This window comes from Oryx dammah, unplaced genomic scaffold (genome assembly GCF_014754425.2).
Source record: "Oryx dammah isolate SB20612 unplaced genomic scaffold, SCBI_Odam_1.1 HiC_scaffold_27, whole genome shotgun sequence".
NCBI classification, from domain to species: Eukaryota; Metazoa; Chordata; class Mammalia; order Artiodactyla; family Bovidae; genus Oryx; species Oryx dammah.
In genome coordinates, this window is record NW_024070211.1 from 88263316 (window position 1) to 88286537 (window position 23222).

The 23222-nt window shown below is 37.0% G+C and overlaps 1 protein-coding gene across 3 annotated transcripts in view; it reads left to right on the forward strand.

Moving 5' to 3' along the window:
• The window catches only part of MBD5 (methyl-CpG binding domain protein 5), a 151644-nt gene that overhangs the window by 118075 nt on the left and 10347 nt on the right, over positions 1 to 23222 (forward strand). Inside the window, exons 8-10 of one of the 3 annotated variants that reach the window (XM_040229000.1) lie at positions 618 to 826; positions 5131 to 6339; positions 17050 to 17162. In XM_040229000.1, coding sequence (XP_040084934.1) covers positions 618 to 826; positions 5131 to 6339; positions 17050 to 17162 — 1531 coding nt within the window. The remainder of the gene's footprint in view (positions 1 to 617; positions 827 to 5130; positions 6340 to 17049; positions 17163 to 23222) is intronic. The other 2 variants (XM_040229001.1, XR_005719055.1) reach the window with 2 other exon arrangements.

Here is a 23222-nt window from a genome sequence, read left to right on the forward strand (position 1 = left end):
TTAACTATCCTATCTGATTATATAACATTTATTTCTTATGACTATGACAGTGAATTTTTCTATATTAATAGGTTTTTTTTACAATTTTAATTTTAGGTAACCAAAATACCAAATACATATTTTATGTAAAACCAAAATATTTATTAAAACAAAGACAAAATACATATTAATACATATTTCTAAACCAAATTTAATTTGATTTGGTGATAGTTATTATTATGGCTTGAGAACTAAGTTTTGTAACCAGGCCTGGTCAGGCCCACGTATTTTAACTATCTTATGATTGCTAAAGCATTTAGGGCTAATTTTAACCTTTAATTGTGGTTGCTTTAACAAAAATGGCTTCAAGGAATTCTATGACACTGAAGATCAATATATAAGGATTGGCTAATGGATAGACCAAAGACTAACTAGTCTTTCCATGATATGAAATCAAGACACTAATTATGAAAGATAAATAATAAAATTAGTCTTTCTTACCACTTAGTAAGACTTTGAAGAGAAAAGAGTTACCATGTAAGTCTAGTTTTTAGTTTTTTTAGAAATCCTCAAGAAAGATAGGCATAAGACCTCCAAAGAATCACATTAACTTATATTTTATATTTTTCATACTATAGGTGACATGCCCTCAATAAACAGTACTTTGAATAACCATCAACTGACTCATCTACAGTCGCTGTTAAACAACAATCAGATGTTTCCTCCAAATCAGCAGCAGCAGCAACTTCTTCAGGGGTACCAGAATCTCCAGGCATTTCAAGGACAGTCCACAATTCCTTGCCCAGCTAACAATAACCCCATGGCTTGTCTCTTTCAGAACTTCCAGGTACTCTCCTTTCCTGGGTTACTTTAGTAGAAAACAATGCTTACTACTTGTTTTGCTAAATTGGAAGAAACAGACAAAAGAAGGTGATTATGTACCTTTTCACCTCTACTTTCTATTATTCGTCAGTAATGAATGTTGTTAACGTTTCAGTGTTTTTATTTGAAGCATTTTATTTTGTCTGAAGCATCTCAGTAGTCCTTTAGAAGTTGTTATTAAAAACTGATCATGTTACCCTCTTAAACTCTTTTGTGGTTTCCCATTGCTCCCAGGGCTTCCCTGGTGACTCAGTGGTAAAGAATCCACCTACCAATTCAGGAGACTGAGGTTCCATCCCTGGTTCAACAAGATATCCTGGAAAAGGAAATGGCAACCAACTCCTATATTCTTGCAGGAAATCCCATGGACAGAGGAGCCTGGTGGGCTATAGCCCATAGGGTCGCAAAAAGAGTTGGATACAACTTAGCAGCTAAACAACAACATTGCTCCCATGATTATCTAAGCGACTGAACTGAACTAACGTGTTTACCCTGCCTCACTCTCCAGCACCAGCTCACACCACTCTCTTCCTGGCTTCAACCACTTGGTCTTCTTTTAGTTTTAAAAACAAATAAATTCTTGATAGATTAAGGAGCTGGATGGGAAAAGGAACATTAAATAAATACATGAAGAAAATACCGAAGATTTTAAAATAATCTTAGGGTAGAAAAGACTCTTTCAGCAAGGCACAAAACCAAGGAGTCAAAAAGAAAAGAGGTAACAGAGTTGAATACTTAAAACTTTAAATCTGTACGATTAAAGATATTCTAAACAAAGTTGAAGACAGGTGGCAACCTGGCAGAAGTTACTGAGTTGGCCAGAAAGTTTGTTCATCAGCCACATCGAAACAAACTTTTGGCCAACCTAATACATGCATAATAATAGTGAGTAATCGCCGTTCATAATATTTTAAAAGCTCCTACAAATTAGGAAGAAAAAAGAATCAATTAGAAAAATGAGCAATAGAAATGAACAGATATTTCAGAAAATTAAATAATAATTACTAATAAACATGAATAATCAGAATTATACAAATTACAACATTACTATGTCTATCAGATAGATGATATCCTTTGCTAACAGAGGAGTGGGGAACTGGATTCTTTCAGATATTATTGTTGGTCTGATTATATACTGACATAGTCCTTTTAGAGGGTGATTGATAGTTTATCAATTTTATACACACACACACATACACATATATATGTGTCTGTCCTTTGACCCACAAGTTCAACTTTTATGTTTTGGAGAAATCAAGGCACAATCTAGAATGTTTTGTTGCAATTTGATTTGTGGTGTCAAAAATTAGAAACTGATCATGTTATCCTCTTAAACTGATCATGTTACCCTCTTAAGCAGCCATCAGTAGGAAAATAGTTAAATATTGAGTATGTTTTGCTATCTTCATCTATCTAGTAGTTTCGAAGATTAGGTAGGTTTATATAATCTGATATAGAAAGATCCACAAGATTACAGAACTCCAACACTGTTGTATTATAGAACAGTACTAAAATATAATACCACTTATAAGAAAAAAAGAAATGAGGCAAGGGGAAAGGAAGGTGTGAAAGAAAGAAGGGAAACTAGATATACATCTGCACACTTAAGGTATTAATAACAAGTCTATGAGGATGTATTCAAACACTGATCACTTTTGAGAAAGAAATGGAATCAGAGTGGGATACAAAAATATAGATTTGGGTGGGAAAGTGATGAAGGAAGCTTTTCTCTTTTGGACAATGAATGAAAAAATACTCATATAATAAAATAATTTAGAAGGGAAGAATAAGCTCTCAACCATGCCACTGAGTAAATAAGTAGGTAAAGCCTGAAGGGAATCCATTAAATTTAGCAGTTAGAACATCAGTAGCTTGGTAGAATGCAGTTTTCGCAGAGTTGTGGGAGCAGGAGCCAGATTGCAATGGATGGAAGAATGAAAAATAAATTAGAGTTTGGATTACTCTTTTAAAACCTTTTTAAAACCTAACTACAAAGAACATAACAGAAATAAAATAGTGCCCCAAGGCAGGCATAGGTTGAATGCAAACTTTTATTGATAAAATATGGAAGCCATGCATATAGTTGAATGCTAAAGAAAAGAGACCAAAAAAAAAGTAGAAGAGATTGAACATAAAGAAGAGAAGGGGTAATAGATAAGGCAAGATCCCTGAGGAAAGGCTTGGTATCCAGAGTATGAACAGAGGACTTACTCTGAGAGAGCAGAGGGAGCGCCTCTTACACTGTGAAGCAGGACAGGATCAGGGACACGTTGTTGCAGGGAACTGTGTGCTGCCAGAAGGCAGGGAGTAGCCGAGTATAAGAATAATGAGCATTCCTAACCTATAAACTTGATTATCTCGGTTCAGTTCAGTTCAGTCGCTCAGTCATGTCCAACTCTTTGTGACCCCATGAATCACAGCACGCCAGGCCTCCCTGTCCATCACCAACTCCCAGAGTTCACTCAGACTCACGTCCATCAAGTCAGTGATGCCATCCAGCCATCTCATCCTCTGTCGTCCCCTTTTCCTCCTGCCCCCAATCCCTCCCAGCATCAGAGTCTTTTCCAATGAGTCAACTCTTCGCATGAGGTGGCCAAAGTACTGGAGTTTCAGCTTTAGCATCATTCCTTCCAAAGAACACCCAGGACTGATCTCCTTTAGAATGGACTGGTTGGATCTCCTTGCAGTCCAAGGGACTGTCAAGAGTCTTCTCCAACACCACAGTTCAAAAGCATCAATTCTTCGGTGCTCAGCTTTCTTCACAGTCCAACTCTCACATCCATACATGACCACTGGAAAAACCATAGCCTTGACTAGACGGACCTTTGTTGGCAAAGTAATGTCTCTGTTAAGTAGGGTCAAATACTAAGAGTAATGTAGGAAATAGCATAGCATCTGGCTTGAGGAAGTGGATAAAATCTGAATAGTTGTGACGGAGAGTGATACCTAACCAGAGGATCATAGGATTGATGGGAATATAAACCCCCAGCTGAGATTGGAAGCCATAAGTTCCTATGGATAGATACTCAGCATCCTCACTGTGCATATAGATACAGAAGGCAGGGAGCTAAATTGACCCAAGATTGAGATTTTTATCTGGTAGGTGTAGATAAGGGGAGAATGGCAGGAAAGTAGTTATGTTGTTGATGGATCCCAGGTTCTGGTTTAGCAGGAAAAGATGTAAAGACAGGAAGTGAGTGATCGTGGGTCAGTGAAGCAGGGGGTGGGGGGATGGGAAATCCAAAGTATCAAGGTTCTGGAGAGCAATTCTTAGCTGGGGTTGGTGAAACTAGAATAACCTGTGGACTTTTTCAACGTGCACTCATCATCCCCATGATGAGCATTGATACTCTTCACTGGCCATTTCCTCCCATCACCTCTTCCCAATGAAACATCACCTCCGAGGTCACTGTTGTCACCGTTGACAGCATGGGAATGTCCCTCAGGCAGGGACCCAGTAAGGTTGAAGAGCTGATGTTACTACCCTATCTAAAGACTTCAAAAATTCAGTGTCATCTCAGAAATAGTTTGGGGACTTCCCTGGTGGTACTAGTGGTAAAGAATCCTCCTGTCAATGCAGGAAATGCAAGGGTCACAGGTTCAATCCCTGGGTCAGAAAGATCCTCTGGAGTAGGAAGTGGTAACCAAGTCTAGTATTCTTGCCTGGAAAATCCCATAGACAGAGGAGCCTGGCAGGATACACTCTGTGGGGTCACAGAGAGTCAGACGTGACTGAGCACAACTCAACAGAACAGAAATAGTTTCATTGTTAAGAGAGGGGTGTATATATATGTATTTTTTTTTTGTTTATATTTCACTTAATTCAGTAGAAATATCAATGAGTTAGAGATCGTTTTTAAACCTGTTTCACTTTTTAATGTGAGCAATGCTGGTGACAGGCTTGTTTCTCTCTTTGAATTCCAAGTTGAAAACCTGTAGTGACACTAAAAACATGGAATCATCGCCTGGAAACCTTTTGTGTCCAACCACCTCAACTGTAATTTTTCTAAAGAATGTTTAGTAATAGGATTTTTTAAAAATATGTTACATGATTCCAATCAAAGAAATGTACCCAAGTATAATCAAGACATGTCTTTCTATACAAAGTGACTTCTAATTTCATTTTTGAGTCTTATTCTTTCTTTATATGGCCTTTCTTGTTATAGTCATTGGTCTTCTGGTAAATCTTAGAATTACAGTCTTTCTCTTTAAGGACTTGAATTTTTTCTCTCTCTCTCTGTCTCACTACTTCCTGTCTATTTCTTTAAGGTGAGAATGCAGGAAGATGCAGCTCTCCTAAACAAAAGAATAAGCACTCAGCCGGGGCTCACAGCACTTCCCGAAAATCCAAACACTACACTTCCACCTTTCCAAGACACCTCTTGTGAGTTGCAGTCACGGATTGACCCATCTCTAGGTCAGCAGATGAAGGATGGCCTCATCGTGGGGGGCCAAGGCGATGCTTCTGTAGATGCTATTTACAAAGCAGTCGTGGATGCAGCCAGCAAAGGAATGCAGGTTGTCATCACCACTGCTGTCAACAGTACAACTCAGATCAGCCCCATTCCAGCTCTGAGTGCCATGAGTGCCTTCACTGCTTCCATTGGTGACCCATTAAGTCTCCCCAGTGCTGTCAGTGCAGTCATTCATGGACGAAACATGGGCAATGTGGATCATGATGGGCGGCTGAGGAGTGCGAGAGGGGCTCGGCTCCCCAGCAGTCTGGACCACGGGAAGAACTCCAGTGAAGGAGATGGCTTTGAATATTTCAAGTCAGCAGGTTGCTACACATCTAAAAAACAGTGGGATGGGGAGCAAAGCCCTGGAGGGGAGCGAAACAGGTGGAAGTGTGAGGAATTTTTAGATCATCCAGGCCACATCCACAATAGTCCTTGTCACGAAAGGCCCAACAATGTCTCTACAATGCCATTTCTGCCTGGGGAACAGCACCCAATACTGTTACCACCAAGAAACTGTCAAGGGGATAAGATTTTGGAGGAGAATTTCAGGTATAATAACTACAAAAGAACTATGATGAGTTTTAAGGAGAGACTAGAGAACACTGTGGAAAGATGCGCACACATTAACGGGAACAGATCTCGGCAGAGTCGGGGCTTTGGAGAGCTGCTGAGCACCACAAAGCAAGACTTTGTCCTAGAGGAGCAATCTCCAAGCTCCTCCAATAGTTTGGAGAGTTCTCTGGTTAAAGACTACATCCATTACAATGGAGACTTTAATGCCAAAAACATTAACGGGTGTGTACCTAGCCCTTCAGACGCTAAAAGCATTAGTAGTGAAGATGACCTAAGGAACCCAGACTCCCCCTCTTCAAATGAATTGATCCCTTATAGGCCAAGGACGTTCAACGTTGGCGACTTGGTCTGGGGCCAAATCAAAGGACTGACTTCCTGGCCTGGAAAATTAGTCAGAGAAGACGACGTTCACAGTTCTTGTCAACAAAGTCCCGAGGAAGGGAAGGTATACCAATCTTTATCCATTGTCAAATACTAACCTTTGTTCAGATGTCAGTTCTTATTTTCTGTTATCATCACTTTGGATTCTTCATGACTCATTGAGGTCTCACAGACTTCTGGAGCATAAAGTGAAGAGGGGATGGTTGTAGTCACCAAAATGTCATATCATCAAGGGGTGAGTTGTAAAGCATTTGTAGATCCCACTAGGGTTCAGCATGGCTCTGACCCAGGAACCAGATTTCCAAAATTTGGTTAACTTGGCCTTTCTTCCTTGCATGTGCCTAGTTCTTCATTCATACAGAGAATGAAGGCAAGTAACAATGATGGGGGGAGAAAAATCTGGCGGTTGTTGGAACCCAGCAGTGTGGCAGGGGTCCTCCCAGGCGACAGAAAGCGCTAGGGGATTGGAACTCTCCCATGTGCTGATGTGTGATACACAAAATTGGGGAGAAGCTAAAACTGGGGTGGAGTTGCAGCCATTTCTGGAAGCAGGGGGTAACATCTGAGTTTAGAATGGTGTCTCCTTTCAGGAAAAGTTCTGGGTCTTTGAAACATATGGAACTGTTTAACCCCATAGTCTGGTTCTACTTAACACAATCTGATCACATAAATTAAATGAAAACTTCTCCATGAAACTACCATTCAATTTAGAAGAAATTAGTAAGGGTCTTCTGAGCTTTCCCCCTCCCCACAATTGGTAGAATTGACTCACTAGACAAGAAATATGCAGAATGTTCAAAGTAGATAGAAAAATTTATATCTGAGCAGGAGATGAAAATAATGCACATTCCCTACATAGGATGAAGAAACATGTAATTTTTCATCTCCTTAGGAAATAAAAATTCCTTTTACAGGTATATATTATTCTCTTAAAGATTATATTACATAAAGCTATTTCAACTCTGTTCAAACCTCCACTGGCATTTAGGTTTAATGGCAAAGGAAACCAAAAGCATTTTGCCAGCACAATAAAAGGATTGTCTTTCTCCAAATGACCGGGAGGTGCTTAAAACCATTGCTTATAATGCCTAATATATACTTGTCAGGATACACTTTCAGCATAATGTTTCTACCTTCGATAAGAAAATGAATTCCACATTCCTATTCATAAAACATTTTACTCTCTAATCTCTCCAAGACCAGACAAACATTCTTTGGGTTGATAAACCTAAATATTTTTGACAGTTTATTCAAGAAATAATTAGAAACAGCAAAATTGGGCTTTTATTATATAAATGGAATTGCTACAAATACAAGATATAGACATTGAACTGTTTTATAATCTGTGCAAATAAAACCAAGTCTTTTTTATGTGCCACTTTATCAAAAAAAAAAAAAAAGCTTAACTAACAAAAAGATTACGGCTTCCCTTCCCTGGAAACATTCTTCCTGTCCTACAAGCCTTGTCTAAATATCTTTTTATGTCCTCAGGAGAATAAAGGTATGCACTTTTAACACATTTCACTTTAAACCATGATCCTAATCTTCTGCTTAGTCTGTGTTAGCAAACTCCTGGGATTGAACTCCTCACTGATGTTTAGGGAGATGCACCTGAAAAAAAAAAAAAAATCATTGTCTAAGAGTCCAAGAAACATTTTTTTTTACTTTATTTGAATAATCAGCTGGTTTTCAATCACTATAAAATAAGTGTTTCACAAAATCCAGATCCTTTTTCCTTGTTATTGACAATAGATTAATTCCTAACAGCAAGCATAAAATTGTTTATGTAAATTCAAATATCCCCTCACTCATTGGCTGACATTGTAATTTTGTATTCTTACAACTTTGATATCAAAATCTTGATAAAAAGATACACTAAAAATACTTTTAGTAAATCAGAGAAAGTAATTGAAAGCATACATTTAGAGGTGAAAAACTAAAAATTTATAATGAAATATTAATGATAACACATGAAATATTTACCTGTCATTAAAAAGCAAAGTATATCAGTCTTAAAAGCTCTAGGGCACTTAACATTTTAAAATATCTCTGGTCTTTTCAAGACAGCTCACTTTTGCACATAAGAAAGCAAAGTGCTACTTCACAACCCCTTTTTTTCTCCTATAGTTCACAAAACAAAGGAAGGTCTTCCTTATTAATGATGCCCAGCTAGTCAAACACTGTTCTCAATTTATAACACTAGAAAAGGTGAAATTTCAAAAACAGGTCTCTCTGACTTCAGCTAAATATTCTTTGCCTGATGTCTTGGTAATCCTGGTTCATCTAGAAAAGATTAAACTGTGGTTAATACCTGTGTAAGACAAAGCATGATCTGTCTGAAAAGATTTCCTGTAAAACGTATTTTACATTAAAATTGGTTTAAAACTGTGAACCAATTATGATGAAAATTTCATATACTTTGAACCTCTTAGTTCTCACAATGTTGGATACATAAAGCCTTGTGCATTTATAACCAGACTTCTGCTTTTAAAAAGGTAAAGCAGTACATTAGGTTTTCTTCCATATACTGTGGCAGTGCCTGACATTTTAATAAAGTCAAGAGAGAAAGACAGAGACTGACTTCATGAACAATTTGTTTATTATAGTAAAATCTTATTAATTCCATCTTGCTGATGTGGAATGTGGACCATTTTCCCCATTAATTCTCTCTGTAGTATCTCAGAAGAAACGGTTTGCAGAAAAATTTTCTTACACATAATCATTTAAAACCTTTTTAGCCTCTCCATTTTTCATACTAGTATTTCTATGTTCACCTGAGTAAATTAATCCAAGATACTGTCAGACCTTACCAGATACCATCTATGTTAATTCAAATTTTAGAACAGGTTTATTATCTCCTCCCACTCCCTATATCTCACAAACCTATCATTTACTTTTTGTTAGTATCTTTGTTCTCAACAAGTCACTTCAAATTCTTTTTGGAGGCAGAGAAGAAAAAATCTGGGAAAGATTGAGGGCAGGAGGAGAAGGGGGCGACAGTAGATGAGATGGTTGGATGGCATCACCAACTCAATGGACATGAGGTTCAGCAAACTCCAGGACATAATGAAGGACAGGAAAGCCTAGCATGCTGCAGTCCAACACAGGTCACAAAGAGTCACGACTGAGCAACTGAACAACAAAAACTAGAAAAAAATATAATTACCATGATTACAGGTATCTAATTCAGAATAAGCTGGACACCTCTCATGTCTCTGGACTGATAGGTCAGGGCTGTGAATGGAGCAGGGACTGAGATCTCCAAGTTGTCCATAACCTGATACTTTAGCTACCTGTTTGTCATGAGTGCAAATGACTTGGTCAGCTTATGATTTAAAAAGACACTTTTAAATCTTCAGTGGGGTGTTAAAATGTAGTAGAATTGCTAATAGTGCATTAGATATATCCTGCAGTTTCCAAGATTACTTTCTAGGAGGTAGGATTTCTAACTGTCAAATACTGTGTGAACACAGCAGAGGAGACTAGAGAGAAAGGGCTTCAGGCATTCTGATGTGAACTTAAAAACAGCTCTACCAGTTACCTAAATAGTCCTGAGTGGGTGTATTAATTTCCAGAGCTCCTCAAGTGGGAATATTAATTCCTACTCAGAATGATGTTAAATGCAATACTATAAATAGATGGGGCTTCCCTGGTAGCTCAGTCAGTAAAGAATCTGTCTGCAATGCAGGAGACCTGGGTTCGATTCCTGGGTCAGGAAGATCCCCTGGAGAGGAAAATGGCAACCCACTCCAGTATTCTTGCCTGGGAAAATCCCATGGACAGAGGAGCCTGGCAGGCTACAGTACATGCTGTCGCAGAGTCGGACACAACTTCGCGACTGAACCATCCACCACCATAAATAGATGATACACAAAAGAGGCTCAGTAAAAGTTAACCTCCTCCTCTCTGTTCTCTGTATTAAACAACCTTATGAATTTGGATTCTACCATTACAAAATTGTGGTCATTTGCCCTTCAATATTGTATACCTATCCATGAATTATCCATAAATAAAGGACTTATTAACCAAGTTGGGGATTAAAGGATAGTAATAACATTTAATGAATGAAATAGTTTATAACTATTTTTTATGAATCTCAGGACATTGCATACAAATTGGCATATTTGATTATAAATTAATGTTAACTGTTCATTTTAGGCAAAAGTTCTAATTGGAAAGATTTTAAAGGACTTAGTTTGGTGAATAAACTTGAAAGTCCCCTTCTCCTCACTGTTTCTAAAAACTATAAACTCAGACATTCTTCCTCTACCCACCAAAACACTCAACAGTATTAATTAGTAGAGATTTTTAACAGTCTGTGAAAAGTCGAGCTGAATCACCCCTATTTAATATTATCCCAATACTGAAACTATGTTACAGCGCTGGAAGGATAAAATGTGCCTTATATAATACCATTCAGGAAGTGGTATCTCCTTACTAATACATTTTTCCCTTGCCTATCAATTTGTAATAAGAACATTCTAGAAGATATGTATACTTTTTCTAAAGAAGTGGTGCAGGTTTCTCTCTGAACCATGAACCCTTTATAGTTTCAGATTTAGCAGCCAAGAATAAGACCTCAGTGCTTAGTCAGAGCTGGAGAAATGTACTGCCAGATCTTGGCACAGTATTAAGGAACTCTTGGAGAGGAAAATGGCTTCTGCTGGCATTACACCTATACACTATAATGTACAGACATTTTAACCCTGTGCCACTGTTGAGGGAGATGCTTATCTTTATGTGTTATTTCAATAATTATTTTAAAGCAGAAAAAATGTTCTTTTTTTCCTAAAACATATTTTGTAATTATCATCTACCATCTTTGATCTAGCCTAAAAGTGTTGACTCAAATAATTATCAAAAAAATGCAATTCTTTTTTTTTCTGAGTGGATAATTTTTACTTTTTGAGCATTGTCCCATCGGTCTTTGTATTTCACTGTTCTTATATTCAGTGTGTATTCTGACTGGAGGCAAATTTAGGAAAGAATTTATTTCTGTATTGGCACCAAAATGTTTCTTTTCAATGAAATGTTTGTTGTTGTTGTTGGACAGGTAGAGACATTCCTAATTATCTAGAAAAATTCTATCCAGAAAAATCATCTGGTTAAATGAAGAAGTTTTTAAAAGCAATGGGTAGGGTGCTCCTTCTCTAGATTCACTCTTTGACTTTTTTCCACATGGTTATATTTGGCAGGAGAAGATAAAAGTAGCTTTCTGAGTGTTGTTCAAAACAGACAGAACTCATCATTATTAAAACTCATGCCAGATTTATTTTGGGACAGTCACTTTCTGTTTGTCATTCAGTATCACATGCACTCATGTTTTGATGGTATGGAGCAAAACCAGAGACAGCTTACAGTGGTATTCTGCAGATGTATAACCTAAGAAGTTGAGCCTGCGAACTAAATTTGGAAGGTATGCCCTTCAGTGATGTTTAAACACTTTTACTTTGAAGAATATTCTTTCTGGGCTTATCAGTGTTAGCTATTTGTATTCTTTGGTACTGTCACTCTCTGTTGAAAGTATTCTTTGTATATTTTCTTTGCCATATATATTTTCTTAACCATTTCTGGAAATGAATTATTTTCTCTATACCCAATCAATATCCATAATATTTGAACTGCATTTTGACTGGTGGGGTGGCTGGGGCAATCAGTGCTTTGCAGCAACAGAATATTTTTGAAAAAGAATAATTTTTGGAAAGTGATAAGCAAGATAAAATCCAGACAAAGGCAGTGCCTGATCAAAATTTGAAAGATAATAAAAAGGAAAAACTAGGTAACACCAAAAATATGAATATTGGGGAAAAGACTAAACTGAGTACAAAGTTGAGGTAAACTTTAGTAATTGTGGAATACTGTGAAGCTTTTTTCCCCCTGAAGAAGATTAAAGAGGAAAAGGAGGAGGCCTGTCTCCCTTCCTAGATAACTGAGTCTGGAGTTCTTGAGCTTGTCAATACAGTTGTCATGTGGTTACTAGCAAATGGAATCTCAAGTATGAGGCAAATACATGCTTCTGTTACATGAACTCTTCAACAGTGTATCCTTAAAAGTACAAGTTTATTCAAAACATTTAATTCTGTATGTATTATGGATCTATATAAAATTTGTTGTCACATTTAGAATAGATTTACTCTAGTCCTGTAGTACAGTTCTCTAGTACTTAAAAATGCTTCTATATGAAGTGAAGATGAAAAAAAAAAACCCTCAGATAATGCCACAGACTAAAACTGCGATGATGTTGATTGGCTTAGTCCATTTGAAAAAACTGTGGTTCACTTTATGAATTTTTCCTTAAGTATTATTGTTAAATTCATCCTTTCTGTCACAGGTGAGTCAACTTTCTACCCCAAATTATTTATCATTAATTCTGATACTTGAAAAAATATTGAAATATTGAACTTAAGTTAGCAGGACTTTTTCAGCTTAAAGATTAAAGTAGTTACTACTTAATAAATGTTTGATAATAAACCTAATAAATGCCTCATATTTGCTTATTGCTTATTGATTTTCCAAGATTTCAGCTCAAGTCACGTTACCTGTACAAATACTTAGTTAAAATTTGTCCTTAAATTCTTATTTACTCATTTTTTATTCATTCGACAAATATTTTTGACATGTTATGTAGTAGGCACTGTTCAAACCACTTTAAAAATAACTTCTAGTCTTATTCTAAGATATATGTGAAAACATAGGTATAATGTCTTTGTATTTTTCTAATATAAATTTATATGAATATATCACTATTAAAAATGTTTAATGGTCTATGTTCCACCTAAAACAATTTCACATGCCACCAGTGGCACTTTGGGAAAGACTGCATTGGTGTTTATAAAGCACCTTCATACTTAGATAATCCAAGTAGATAATCTCAGTGACCCATAAAGATGTGCACAGCTATTTCCATTTGGACCTCAGAAGAGAGGCATTCCTAAAGACACAAACCACAAGCAGTTAAACCAAGGCTCAACCCTGGTCTCCTAACTCTCAGCTTAGTACTCTTTGCATGATACCATTCCCCAACAATAGGAACTGATGACACTGTAAAAAAAGGGATGGGGAAGTGAAGAAGGAACAGGGGCAACTGAGGTCAGCTGCTTTCTCTCTGCTGTGAAATCTGTGATATTGCTGTGCTCTGTCTTTTGACCTTTGTGTGACAGCTTAGCCTCAGCACTAAGTACCAGCAAAGGAATCACCAAGAGATTTAATCCTGTTATCAGGGATTAACACCTGAAGGGAGTTTTGACATCTTCTCTAGTTAACTGGCTCAAAAGTGATCTAGGATCTTTAGTCCAGATTCTTCTAATATACACTGTAGCTCACTTTCAGAGGGTCACTCTGACTCTCTGAAATGTTTATGTCTTCTTTTATGTCATAGACTTACTTCTGAGATACACTCCATGCTACTGTGCTGACCCCAAATCAAACTGAATTTAATTATCAAATCTTTAATATGTGCCTTGTGAACAAAATAAGCAGCTATAGTTTTCAGACTTGTTCAGGAAACTCTTAAACATCCACCATATAATCATGTCTGGTTTTATGGGTATGTTTCTAACCTTACTGAACAGGCTATAGGTCTAGTTACGCCAAAGAATTATTATATCTAAAGAATCTGAAGGAATGAAAGAAGGGATTTAGAAGTTAAAAATTCAGCATATGTATATATTTATAATGAGATAATATGTGTATTATAAATACATAAAGTCTGATTATCTTTTTCTAATTCCTAAATCACATAGGTACACAGTTATAGCATGACAGCCACTACTATTAGCATCATCATGGTTAGAATGAGAATATGTGGGGTGATTATGAGTAAAGATATATTATAAAGTCCTCCCCCTATTTCTCACCAAGATAGAAATCAAATAATTTATGAAACTTCTGGCATGTGAATATATAGGAATATAAGATTATTATATTCCAGATTAAAATAGTAAGTATCTTAAATTACTTGCTCCTTCAGTGTAAGTTTTATTTTAAAATATGTATATGTTTAATCATCTTTTTAATGTTATATTTATGTATTTGATTCCCAGTACTTTCTTTATTTACAAGTTAGCTAGTTAATTTATGAGTGTTCATTAAATCATTAAATGTGGTTTCTATTTGACTAGAAATGGAATTTATTTTGTGGTTCCCTGATAACCTTTGTAGGGGGTTATCTTTAAAGATTTTCTTGAGTATTGTGTAAGTGGATGAATATTTTCCCCAAAAAAACACACGCTCTTCATGTATTATATTTCACAATACAGAAGAGTACTAAAATTCTGAAACCAAATAAACTGAACATTTACCTCTGGATATATATGATCTTGTCATATTAGAAATACAAAGTCATGTATATCTTATAGTTTCAGAAATCACTCTCATTGCTTTCTCTTTCAAGGTCATTGAATCCTTTATAAATAATATATTTTATTATGAGTACCTTAGAACCTTAGAGGCATATTTAAATGAAGAAATCATTGTGGAGAATTAGTTTTAAAAATCACTAGAAAATTATTCAAGTGTAAAAAAAATTTTTTTGAAAATAAATTTGAGCAAGCATCACCTAAATTTCTGTAAATAAAAATTGGACTTACAATTTGACCTAATTTTTTGAGTATGTATATATAGACATATATACTTACATGTGTATGTATATATGCATATACACACATATACATCTCTCTATATAATATATGTATATTTCAGCATATATTAGAGTTGGTGTGGTAGAGAAAGGTTGCTTTGGAGTCATCCTGAGTTTTGATGCTGGCCATGTAACTTAAACTCACTTAGTCCCATCTGTAAAATAACAATGCTAGTGTGCAGTATTACCACATTAAATAATAAAACAGTGCCTTCTACATAATAAATGTGCAAGAAATGCTTTTACTGCCCCTTATTTCTTACTTAATTAAAAATAAAAATAGACAATTTTTTAAAAATCATTTGACCTAACTTAGTTTTTAAAAATCGAGACCAATGGGATAAGTTTTCATTGTGGCATGTTGCATTATTTCACTGTGAATCTGCTTTCTGTTGCCTGTATCAATCCCTTCTGAGATCTCTCACTATACCAGCTTTCTTCTTGCTGCCAAGAAACTAAATTAAATATAAGGGGAATTAGCTATAAATTAATTGTGAGCTATCTTTCATAATTTGTGTGAGTGAGTACAGGATGGAATCCCATTTCTAACATGAAATGTGAAAAGGTATCCAGCCACCTTTAAAAATCAAAACACATGGATATATTCATCTTACTTAAGCTTTTCCAGTCATTCCAATAAGACACTTGACTACTCCTGTAGAAATGTTATTGGAACAAAGTTATCTCTTGTTCTGGCACACAATAGATTGAGTATCCGCAGTGAATTTGTGTATGTAAGGTATTTGGATCCTTTGGGACAAAATACAAAAGTCATGAAAAGGAAACTATTTCCATTATTTGACTGTTATTCTCATTGAATAATTAGAAATGCTTGTTTTCAGACTTGACAGTGGAGACCCCTTGTTAATAATCATCACTGTGTACTAGATTTGAAGAGGTCAAAGAAAGTTATTCATGAACAGTATTCATGAGTCAGGAAGATTCAAAGACAAAAGCTAATCATTTCCTTGTTTATTAGAGTGTATTTTCTTACCCATTAAGTGTCTTGGCAACCTCTAAATTTTTTTATTAAAGGAGTGCAGGGTGGGGGAAAACTGGGTTAAGGGGTTGGAGGGGACTTAATTTGAAGCTACATTTACACAGCAAGCAATACTGTTTCTACTGAGATTGTGTTTAAGATCAGTAAAAGTTACAGTGCTTTTCTAAGTGTGTTTTTATTTGCATATTAAATTTCCTGTTTGTTAATTGTTTTCCTTAGGAGAAGTTACTTCAAGAACTATGATAGAGAGTATTAGGGGCAGGTGGCAAAGATTGCACCTCCCTCCCCCACCAAACCCCCAGCCACCAGTTGGTGGCTCACAGTGATGAGGCAGCAAGTGTCATATAGCCTAGGCTGGCAGTCTTAAAGCAGGACCACGGAGAGGACACGCCCATCAGGTGTAGCCACACCCTCTTTACAGATCCCTAGGGACTACAGGCAGCCTACTACCCTACTCGGTTTTTTTTCGGGCCTCTGCAGAGCCTAACACACAACTATGTAATACCAGCTGTTCTGTGCTTGGCTGTGTTCACCATGTTTGTTGCATTTTAATTCTCACAGCAATTCTAGTAGGAAGGTAGGTATTCATGTCCTCGGGGAAATTTTCTTGAAGTGTCTTTATTTTTGAAACCCAAAGCTTTGGCTAACAGCGAAGGTTTAACAAACTAAATATTTCTCTAAATTATCCAAATTTTAGGAGGCTCGGGGAATTTAAGGGTGTTATTCATGCTAGAAAGTGAGGTCAGATGCAAACTTCTATGTGCTGGCTCCAAAGCCCACCACCCTCACTCACCACCGCTGGTTTTCATCTAATGGAATACAGATTCGCAGTTGCTGAGCATCAGGCAGTGCAAAAAGCAGACCAGGATCTCTGACTTAACATGATTTTGTGAATTAAAGGTTATTTAAGTTCCAAGTTTTGTTCTTCAAACATTACTTTGAAAATGTTGACATTCTGAAAGCCACCCAGTCTTTCATTTCCGTTGATGTTGCAGCCTGGAGCCGCGGAATCAACCTCTGCCCCAGCGAGGACAAGACACTTGATGGGACAGTGAGAGTTAAGCCTCCCTTCCCCCAGTGCCACACAAGCACCTGCTTGTCTGGCAGGAAAGTAAAAACAGTGTTAACAATTGCAGGTCTGGGTAATGTGGTCTGGTCTTCATGCCTTCACTCAGGTGGAGCCCGAGAAGTTGAAGACACTAACGGAAGGTTTAGAAGCCTACAGCCGAGCCCGGAAAAGGAACAGAAAGTAAGCACAACTTTTTTTCCAGTTTTGTTTTTCAAGGATATAATTTACTGGCTTTCCTTCAAAGGGACAATGAAATCTCACTGATTTAGTCCATCTTGAGCCCTGCCTAAGTACAATTTAATAGTTATCATCCAAGAGGACTATTATAGATGAATTAGCTCCTACAGAAAATATTTTCTGAAACAATTTATACTGTGTGTGGGACTTCCCTCCCATCAGCTCTTTCCTTACTCCCTCTATCTCCATCCCTCTCACTTGAGGGGAAAGAAAATATGATTAATAGTCTCAACATGTAGCAATGAAATAGTCTCTGAAAGTGTAGTGAAAGTGTATCCCATGGTAATTCAAATACTTTGGGAGGGGGAATGACCCCCCTTGTTGTACACATGTGAATAATTTTGGCAGATTACCTGTTAGTAAAAGTGATGATAAGTAATTATTTTCTTGGAGCAGGGGCAATAGACTTTCTTCGGAATTATAATAAGAAGTTGAACTTTGGGATGTTATTCTTAATTATTCAAGTTTTTCCAGATCGTTATATTTTTAGTAAATGTAATATTGACAAGTAGATAATGTTTATTACATAACTTGTATGTAATACAATGTCATAATGTAATACAATATCATAACTATTATTTCATTTTAAGATAGAGAACTATAAATGTGCTTCTGTATATGTACATGGAAAATCATTTTAATATATATCAATACACCTACTCAGCTACTATAATTTTCATATTATCAAATGTCTAAGAATTATGAAATTGTAATGATTAGCAGTGTATCTTGTATAAAAGACTTATATAATGATAATGACATCTTTCAAAGGGCAGTCATTCTCTTAGTGGTGTCCTCAGTAATTCTTGCCAGAGCTAAAATTTTAGAATGCACAACAAATCTTGGGGAAACTCTCTTCGCCTCACTAGAATGTTTCATAAAAGAGATGTCAGCTACAGTGGGTTAACTCCCGTGCGCCTGTGTTCAACACTCCTTTGGAAGATGGCAATTGGCAGTGGTTTTGGTGAGGGCCAAGTGAATTGTCAGCTTTGCTATAGATCTGATAAAGTGAGTCAAGTCCCCTCTATTCTGACTGAAGTGACACAATGAAGAGCTTAGTAATAGGATAAAGCCTATAAAATTAATACAAGTTCTGGATGAATGGAGGGAAATTGCAAGCTACCTACATCACAAATTTTCATTGGCCATTTGCCTTAGAATATTCAGTAGTACTTGTTTATTAGAAGTAAAATATCCCTGAAATCTTTCCTTCAGTGAGATATGCCAGTTAGCTGGATTATGTGCAACATATCCAAAACTGTTGATGACACAAGTATTTAGATATACTGCCTTGAAATGAGCTGTATTTTCCTCATAAATTTGCTATTAAGCAATTTCTGAAAGATAATGAGTAACAAACAGCAACATAAAAAATTTCCTTCAAAGCGAGCTTACTATTTGAGGTGAATTTATATGGGTCCTAAGTAACATTATCTAAAGGAACTGAGGTAAAAGACAAAAATATGAAGCAAAACAGCTTTGTTTATCAGACTGTTGTCTAAGTAGAAGGACTTGCCTTATAAATGCCTCGTAGAATACTTTACATTTTGCATATATGATTTAAAATCCATTATTCTATTCTCCCAATCAGAAGATGGGCCAAAATTACTGAACCCATTTTTGATGAGGACCCTCAGACCCAAATAGCTTAAATAATTAGGTAAAGGCCACATAAGTGATAAATGGTATGTTGAACCCAATCATTTATTTATTTCCCAAGTCAAGGAGACTGATTTAGCAAAAGAATCTATGCCAACCAGGCACAATGCTGTAGTCCCAGGACTTCACTGTTTAGTGAAGGAGGCAGATTTAGAAACAAATAATTAAAATGTTAAATTTGCAGTGACAGGAATGAAGTGAAGTGAAGTGAAGTGAAGTCGCTCAGTCGTGTCCGACTCTTTGCAACCCCATGGACTGTAGAATACTGGAGTGGGTTGCCATTTCCTTCTCCAGGGGATCTTCCCAACCCAGGGATCGAACCCAGGTCTCCCACATTGTAGGCAGATGCTTTACCATCTGAGCTACAGACCTGGGTTCAATCCATGAGTTGGGAGGATCAGTGACAGGAATAAGTGTAGTATATTCTGGGATCATGGAGAACTCAGGTAACAGAAGATGTCCTAGAGGAGATGATATCTCAGCCAGGCCTTACACTCTGTACACACTACATAGATATTAGCCAGACACAGGAAACAAGGACAAGATGGGATGGGTTGGAATAGTATTTAGATTAGATGAGGTCGGCAGTTAGATCTGGGGGAGAGGAAATTGTAAGAGATGGAACCAAACGTATAAGCAGGAGCCAGACCATAAAGGGCCTAGTAAGGCCTCAGAGGTCTTTACATTATTGGAAGTGCCTAAGGGGACAGATGGTTGAATTTTTCACTTTAGCTATGGCTGTATGGAGGATATATTTTAGGGGAACAGTATTGGAGACAAGGATATCCACTTAGAAGGCCATGTCAGGGGACAAGAGAGGAGGAAGACTCAAACCAGGAGGGAACCCATGAGAACAGAGGAGAAAGAATGTGGTCAAGAAATATTTAGGAGATAAAATTGACAGAACATCATGGTGATTGGTTGGAATGTGAAGGAGAACAGGTAATCAAGGACGACTCTCAGGTGCCTTAGTGGGTAGTGGAAGCACTGAAAGGGGGCATACAGGAGAAACCTGTCAAGTGCAACGTGAGGTTCCTGTGGTTCCACAGACACAAGTCTGAAGCTGGGAAGAAATGGTATTTGACTATGAAAAATGACTTCAGTCACACGGAGAGAGGTACTTTGACCAATTTGAACAATGGACTAAAGAGTGAATTCTGGGGCATTTGAACATTTACTGGAGATAATGAAAGAGATGGAAATAATGATCAGAAAGAAGGAGGAAAACCAGAGGGTAGGGGAGTAGAGTGTTAAGAGCCAAAGACCAAGAGTTTCTGGGATAATATAATGAAAAACAGAGGTCCAGTAAGAGAAGATCTGAAACATCTCCATTTGGACTGGGCAGTTTGGAGGCCATTGGTGACCCCATTGAAAACAGTTTCTGGTAGAATGGCACATATGAAAATAAAATGGCCATGGATTGAAGAGTTCTACCCTTTATGTGAAAAGTTCCCAAAGAATAACTGGAAAGAAATTTGAGCTAACAAGTATCTGGCTAGTTTTATAGACAAGGAGAAAGAAACTAAAAAAGGAAGGTGGCACTGGAACAAGGTGGCTGAAAGTTTGAGTTTTGGCCTGAATTCAAATGTTTCCATCATTACCTAGCTATGTGTACCCTTGAGTATGTTGTTTAACCTCTCTGAGTCTAAATACTTCATTTCTAAAGTGGGATATTAATACCAACCTCCTAGAATTGTTATAATATAAAGAGAGCCTTAGCATAGTTCTTAGCACATAGTATTTAGTAAACCATTATTTTTCTTATAAAGATATAGGTGAAACAAAATAATTACATATTTTTACAATTTGAAACATTCTGTCACCATATTAGATGTTTCGAGCATTATATAGTTATGTAACCCTCAATATGCTATAATCACACTATACTATAAATATCTTTAAAGTGATTTGCTTAACTGCTGCTGCTGCTGCTAAGTTACTTCAGTCATGTCCGACTCTGTGCGACCCCATAGACGGCAGCCGAACTGCCTAATCATAAAGGAAATATTTACATATTTATTGAAGAATTACTTAGGGTCATTTTGTACTTAAAAGTGGAAATAGCTTCATTAAAGAAAAAAAGAATTTGTGTAACTTTTAGATATGTTACGATTTTTTTTAAAAGTCAGGATCAAATCTTCTGTCTATATGTACATATATATGTATTCAATAACCTTATTTTTGTGAATCTGGAAAGTGATAAAGTGATAACATAAACATAAAAGTAAACATAAAATGTAAACACTTTAAAACCAAGAAATGATACTTGTATTAAATTTTCTTTATTTTTTAAAATTGAAATTAGTTGATTTATGGTATTATGTTACTTCAGGTGTACAACATAGTGATGCAGTATTTTTATAGATTAAACTTCATTTACAGTTATTATAAAATACTGGTTATACTTCCTGTGCTGTAGATTATATCCTTGTATCTTATTTTATACCTAATAGTAGGTACTTCTTAATCCTGTTCCCCCATCTTGCCCCTCACCCCACCCCTTCCCTACTGTTAACCACTGTTTGTTCTATGTATCTGTGAGTCTGTTTCTGGTTTGTTATGTTCATTTTTTGTTTTTTAGTTTCTGCATGTAAGTGAAAACATACAATATTTTTATTTCGCTGACTTACTTCACTAAGCGCAATACCTCCCACATCCATCCATGTTGTTGCAAATGACAAAGTTTCATTCCTTTTTATGGCTGTGTAGTGGTTGCATTGTGTGTGTGTGTGTATATATGTATATATACATTGTGGTGTATATATATACACATACCACTTTATCCTTTCATCTATTGGTAGACACACTTAGGTTGCTTCTATATCTTGGCTATTGTAAAGAATGCTGCTGTGAACATGAGGGTACATGTCTCTTTTTGAATTAGTGTTTTCACTTGAGTTAGTTCTCCTCCCTCCAGTTGTGGGCAGGGATATGCACACTGGCAATGACTGCCTCTGCCCTAGTCAGAGGGCCTGTGCATCTCTGTTCCCTCTAAGTGTGTGCGCTCTTGTTGGCAGCCTTTACTATAGTGGAGGGCGGTGCCAGAGCAAGAAGAGCTGGAGCAGGGCCCCAGTGCAGGCCAGGGAGTGTGCTGGCAAGCCAGCCAGAATACCAGGCTATTTCTAGTCTGCTGCCTCTGCACTGTGCTGGAGCAGGGAGGCAGGTGGGGGTGGGGGTGGGAGTAAGCAAGTCTGTGCATGTGCATGCACACTTCAAAAGCAGAGTCTTGGTTTCTAACAGCCCTCCAGTAAGTCCTACCTGTTTTCGAACCAGCTAAGGGGAACATATTCCCAGAGTTGGACCCCAGGGCTGGGGTGCCTGAAAGGTGTATTGAACTCCATGCTCCCCAGGGAAGATCTCCAAGCCTGCGATCCTGCCTTCCTCTTCTGGGTGTGGCTCCCAATAGCTTTTCCTCCCTTCCTAACAGGCTCTATGTGGACAGTTTAGTTGTAGAAAAGTCGTTATGCCAGTCTCCACGTCATTTTCAGTGAGAGCTACTCAACATGCAGTTGTATTTTTGCTGTATTCATTGGGGGTGGAGGTAGGGAGTAAGCTCAGTGTCCTCGTATACTACCATCTTGATCTCTCATGTGTTAAATTTTTTAAAATCTGCGTACTTTCCCTACGGATTAGGTTTTAGAGTCCAAGATGCTTGACATTTAGGTCTGATCCAAGTTTGTTCTGGTCTACATGAAGTGAGTTTCTTAAATTCTGAACTGATAGTCCAGAGTAATGTGCAATTCTCACTTCTCTCTTTATTTCTCGTACTAATCACAGATGTGTACCTGGCTTTTTTTTTAATTAATAAAGATAAGGATAATGTGTGAAAATATAGGCAATGAACATGAGAAGTGGCAATTATCTCCATTAATAACTCGAAATGTGATTATATGAACATCTATTGCTTAATCAAGTAGCTTTTAGAGTGTCCGTTAGTAAAAATGTTTATTATTAAATGTCAGTGGGGACGAGAAAATAGAAGAGACTCCACAAGGAGGGCCTGTGGACTAGAAGATTGAATTTTGACTAATTATTCATTTCATGGACTCATGGAGCTTTTTCTTCCTCTTTTAAGCTCATTCTTTCCTGACTTGACCAGCTAGTATGAATATGGTATGCAGATTTGACATCTAGAAAGTCTCTCTGTACCTCTTGATTCCCATGATGTATTCATATAATTTCATGCCCCATATCTCCGTATTTATTCTCTCTTCCAAAAGTAGTCATTTCACCCTCTAATAACTACTTAAGTTTGTTAAAGGAAAAACATTATACTAATTACCTTAAACTCATACAAGGAGTTTATAAACATTTTAAATATCTTGTTGAAGAATGAACTCACAA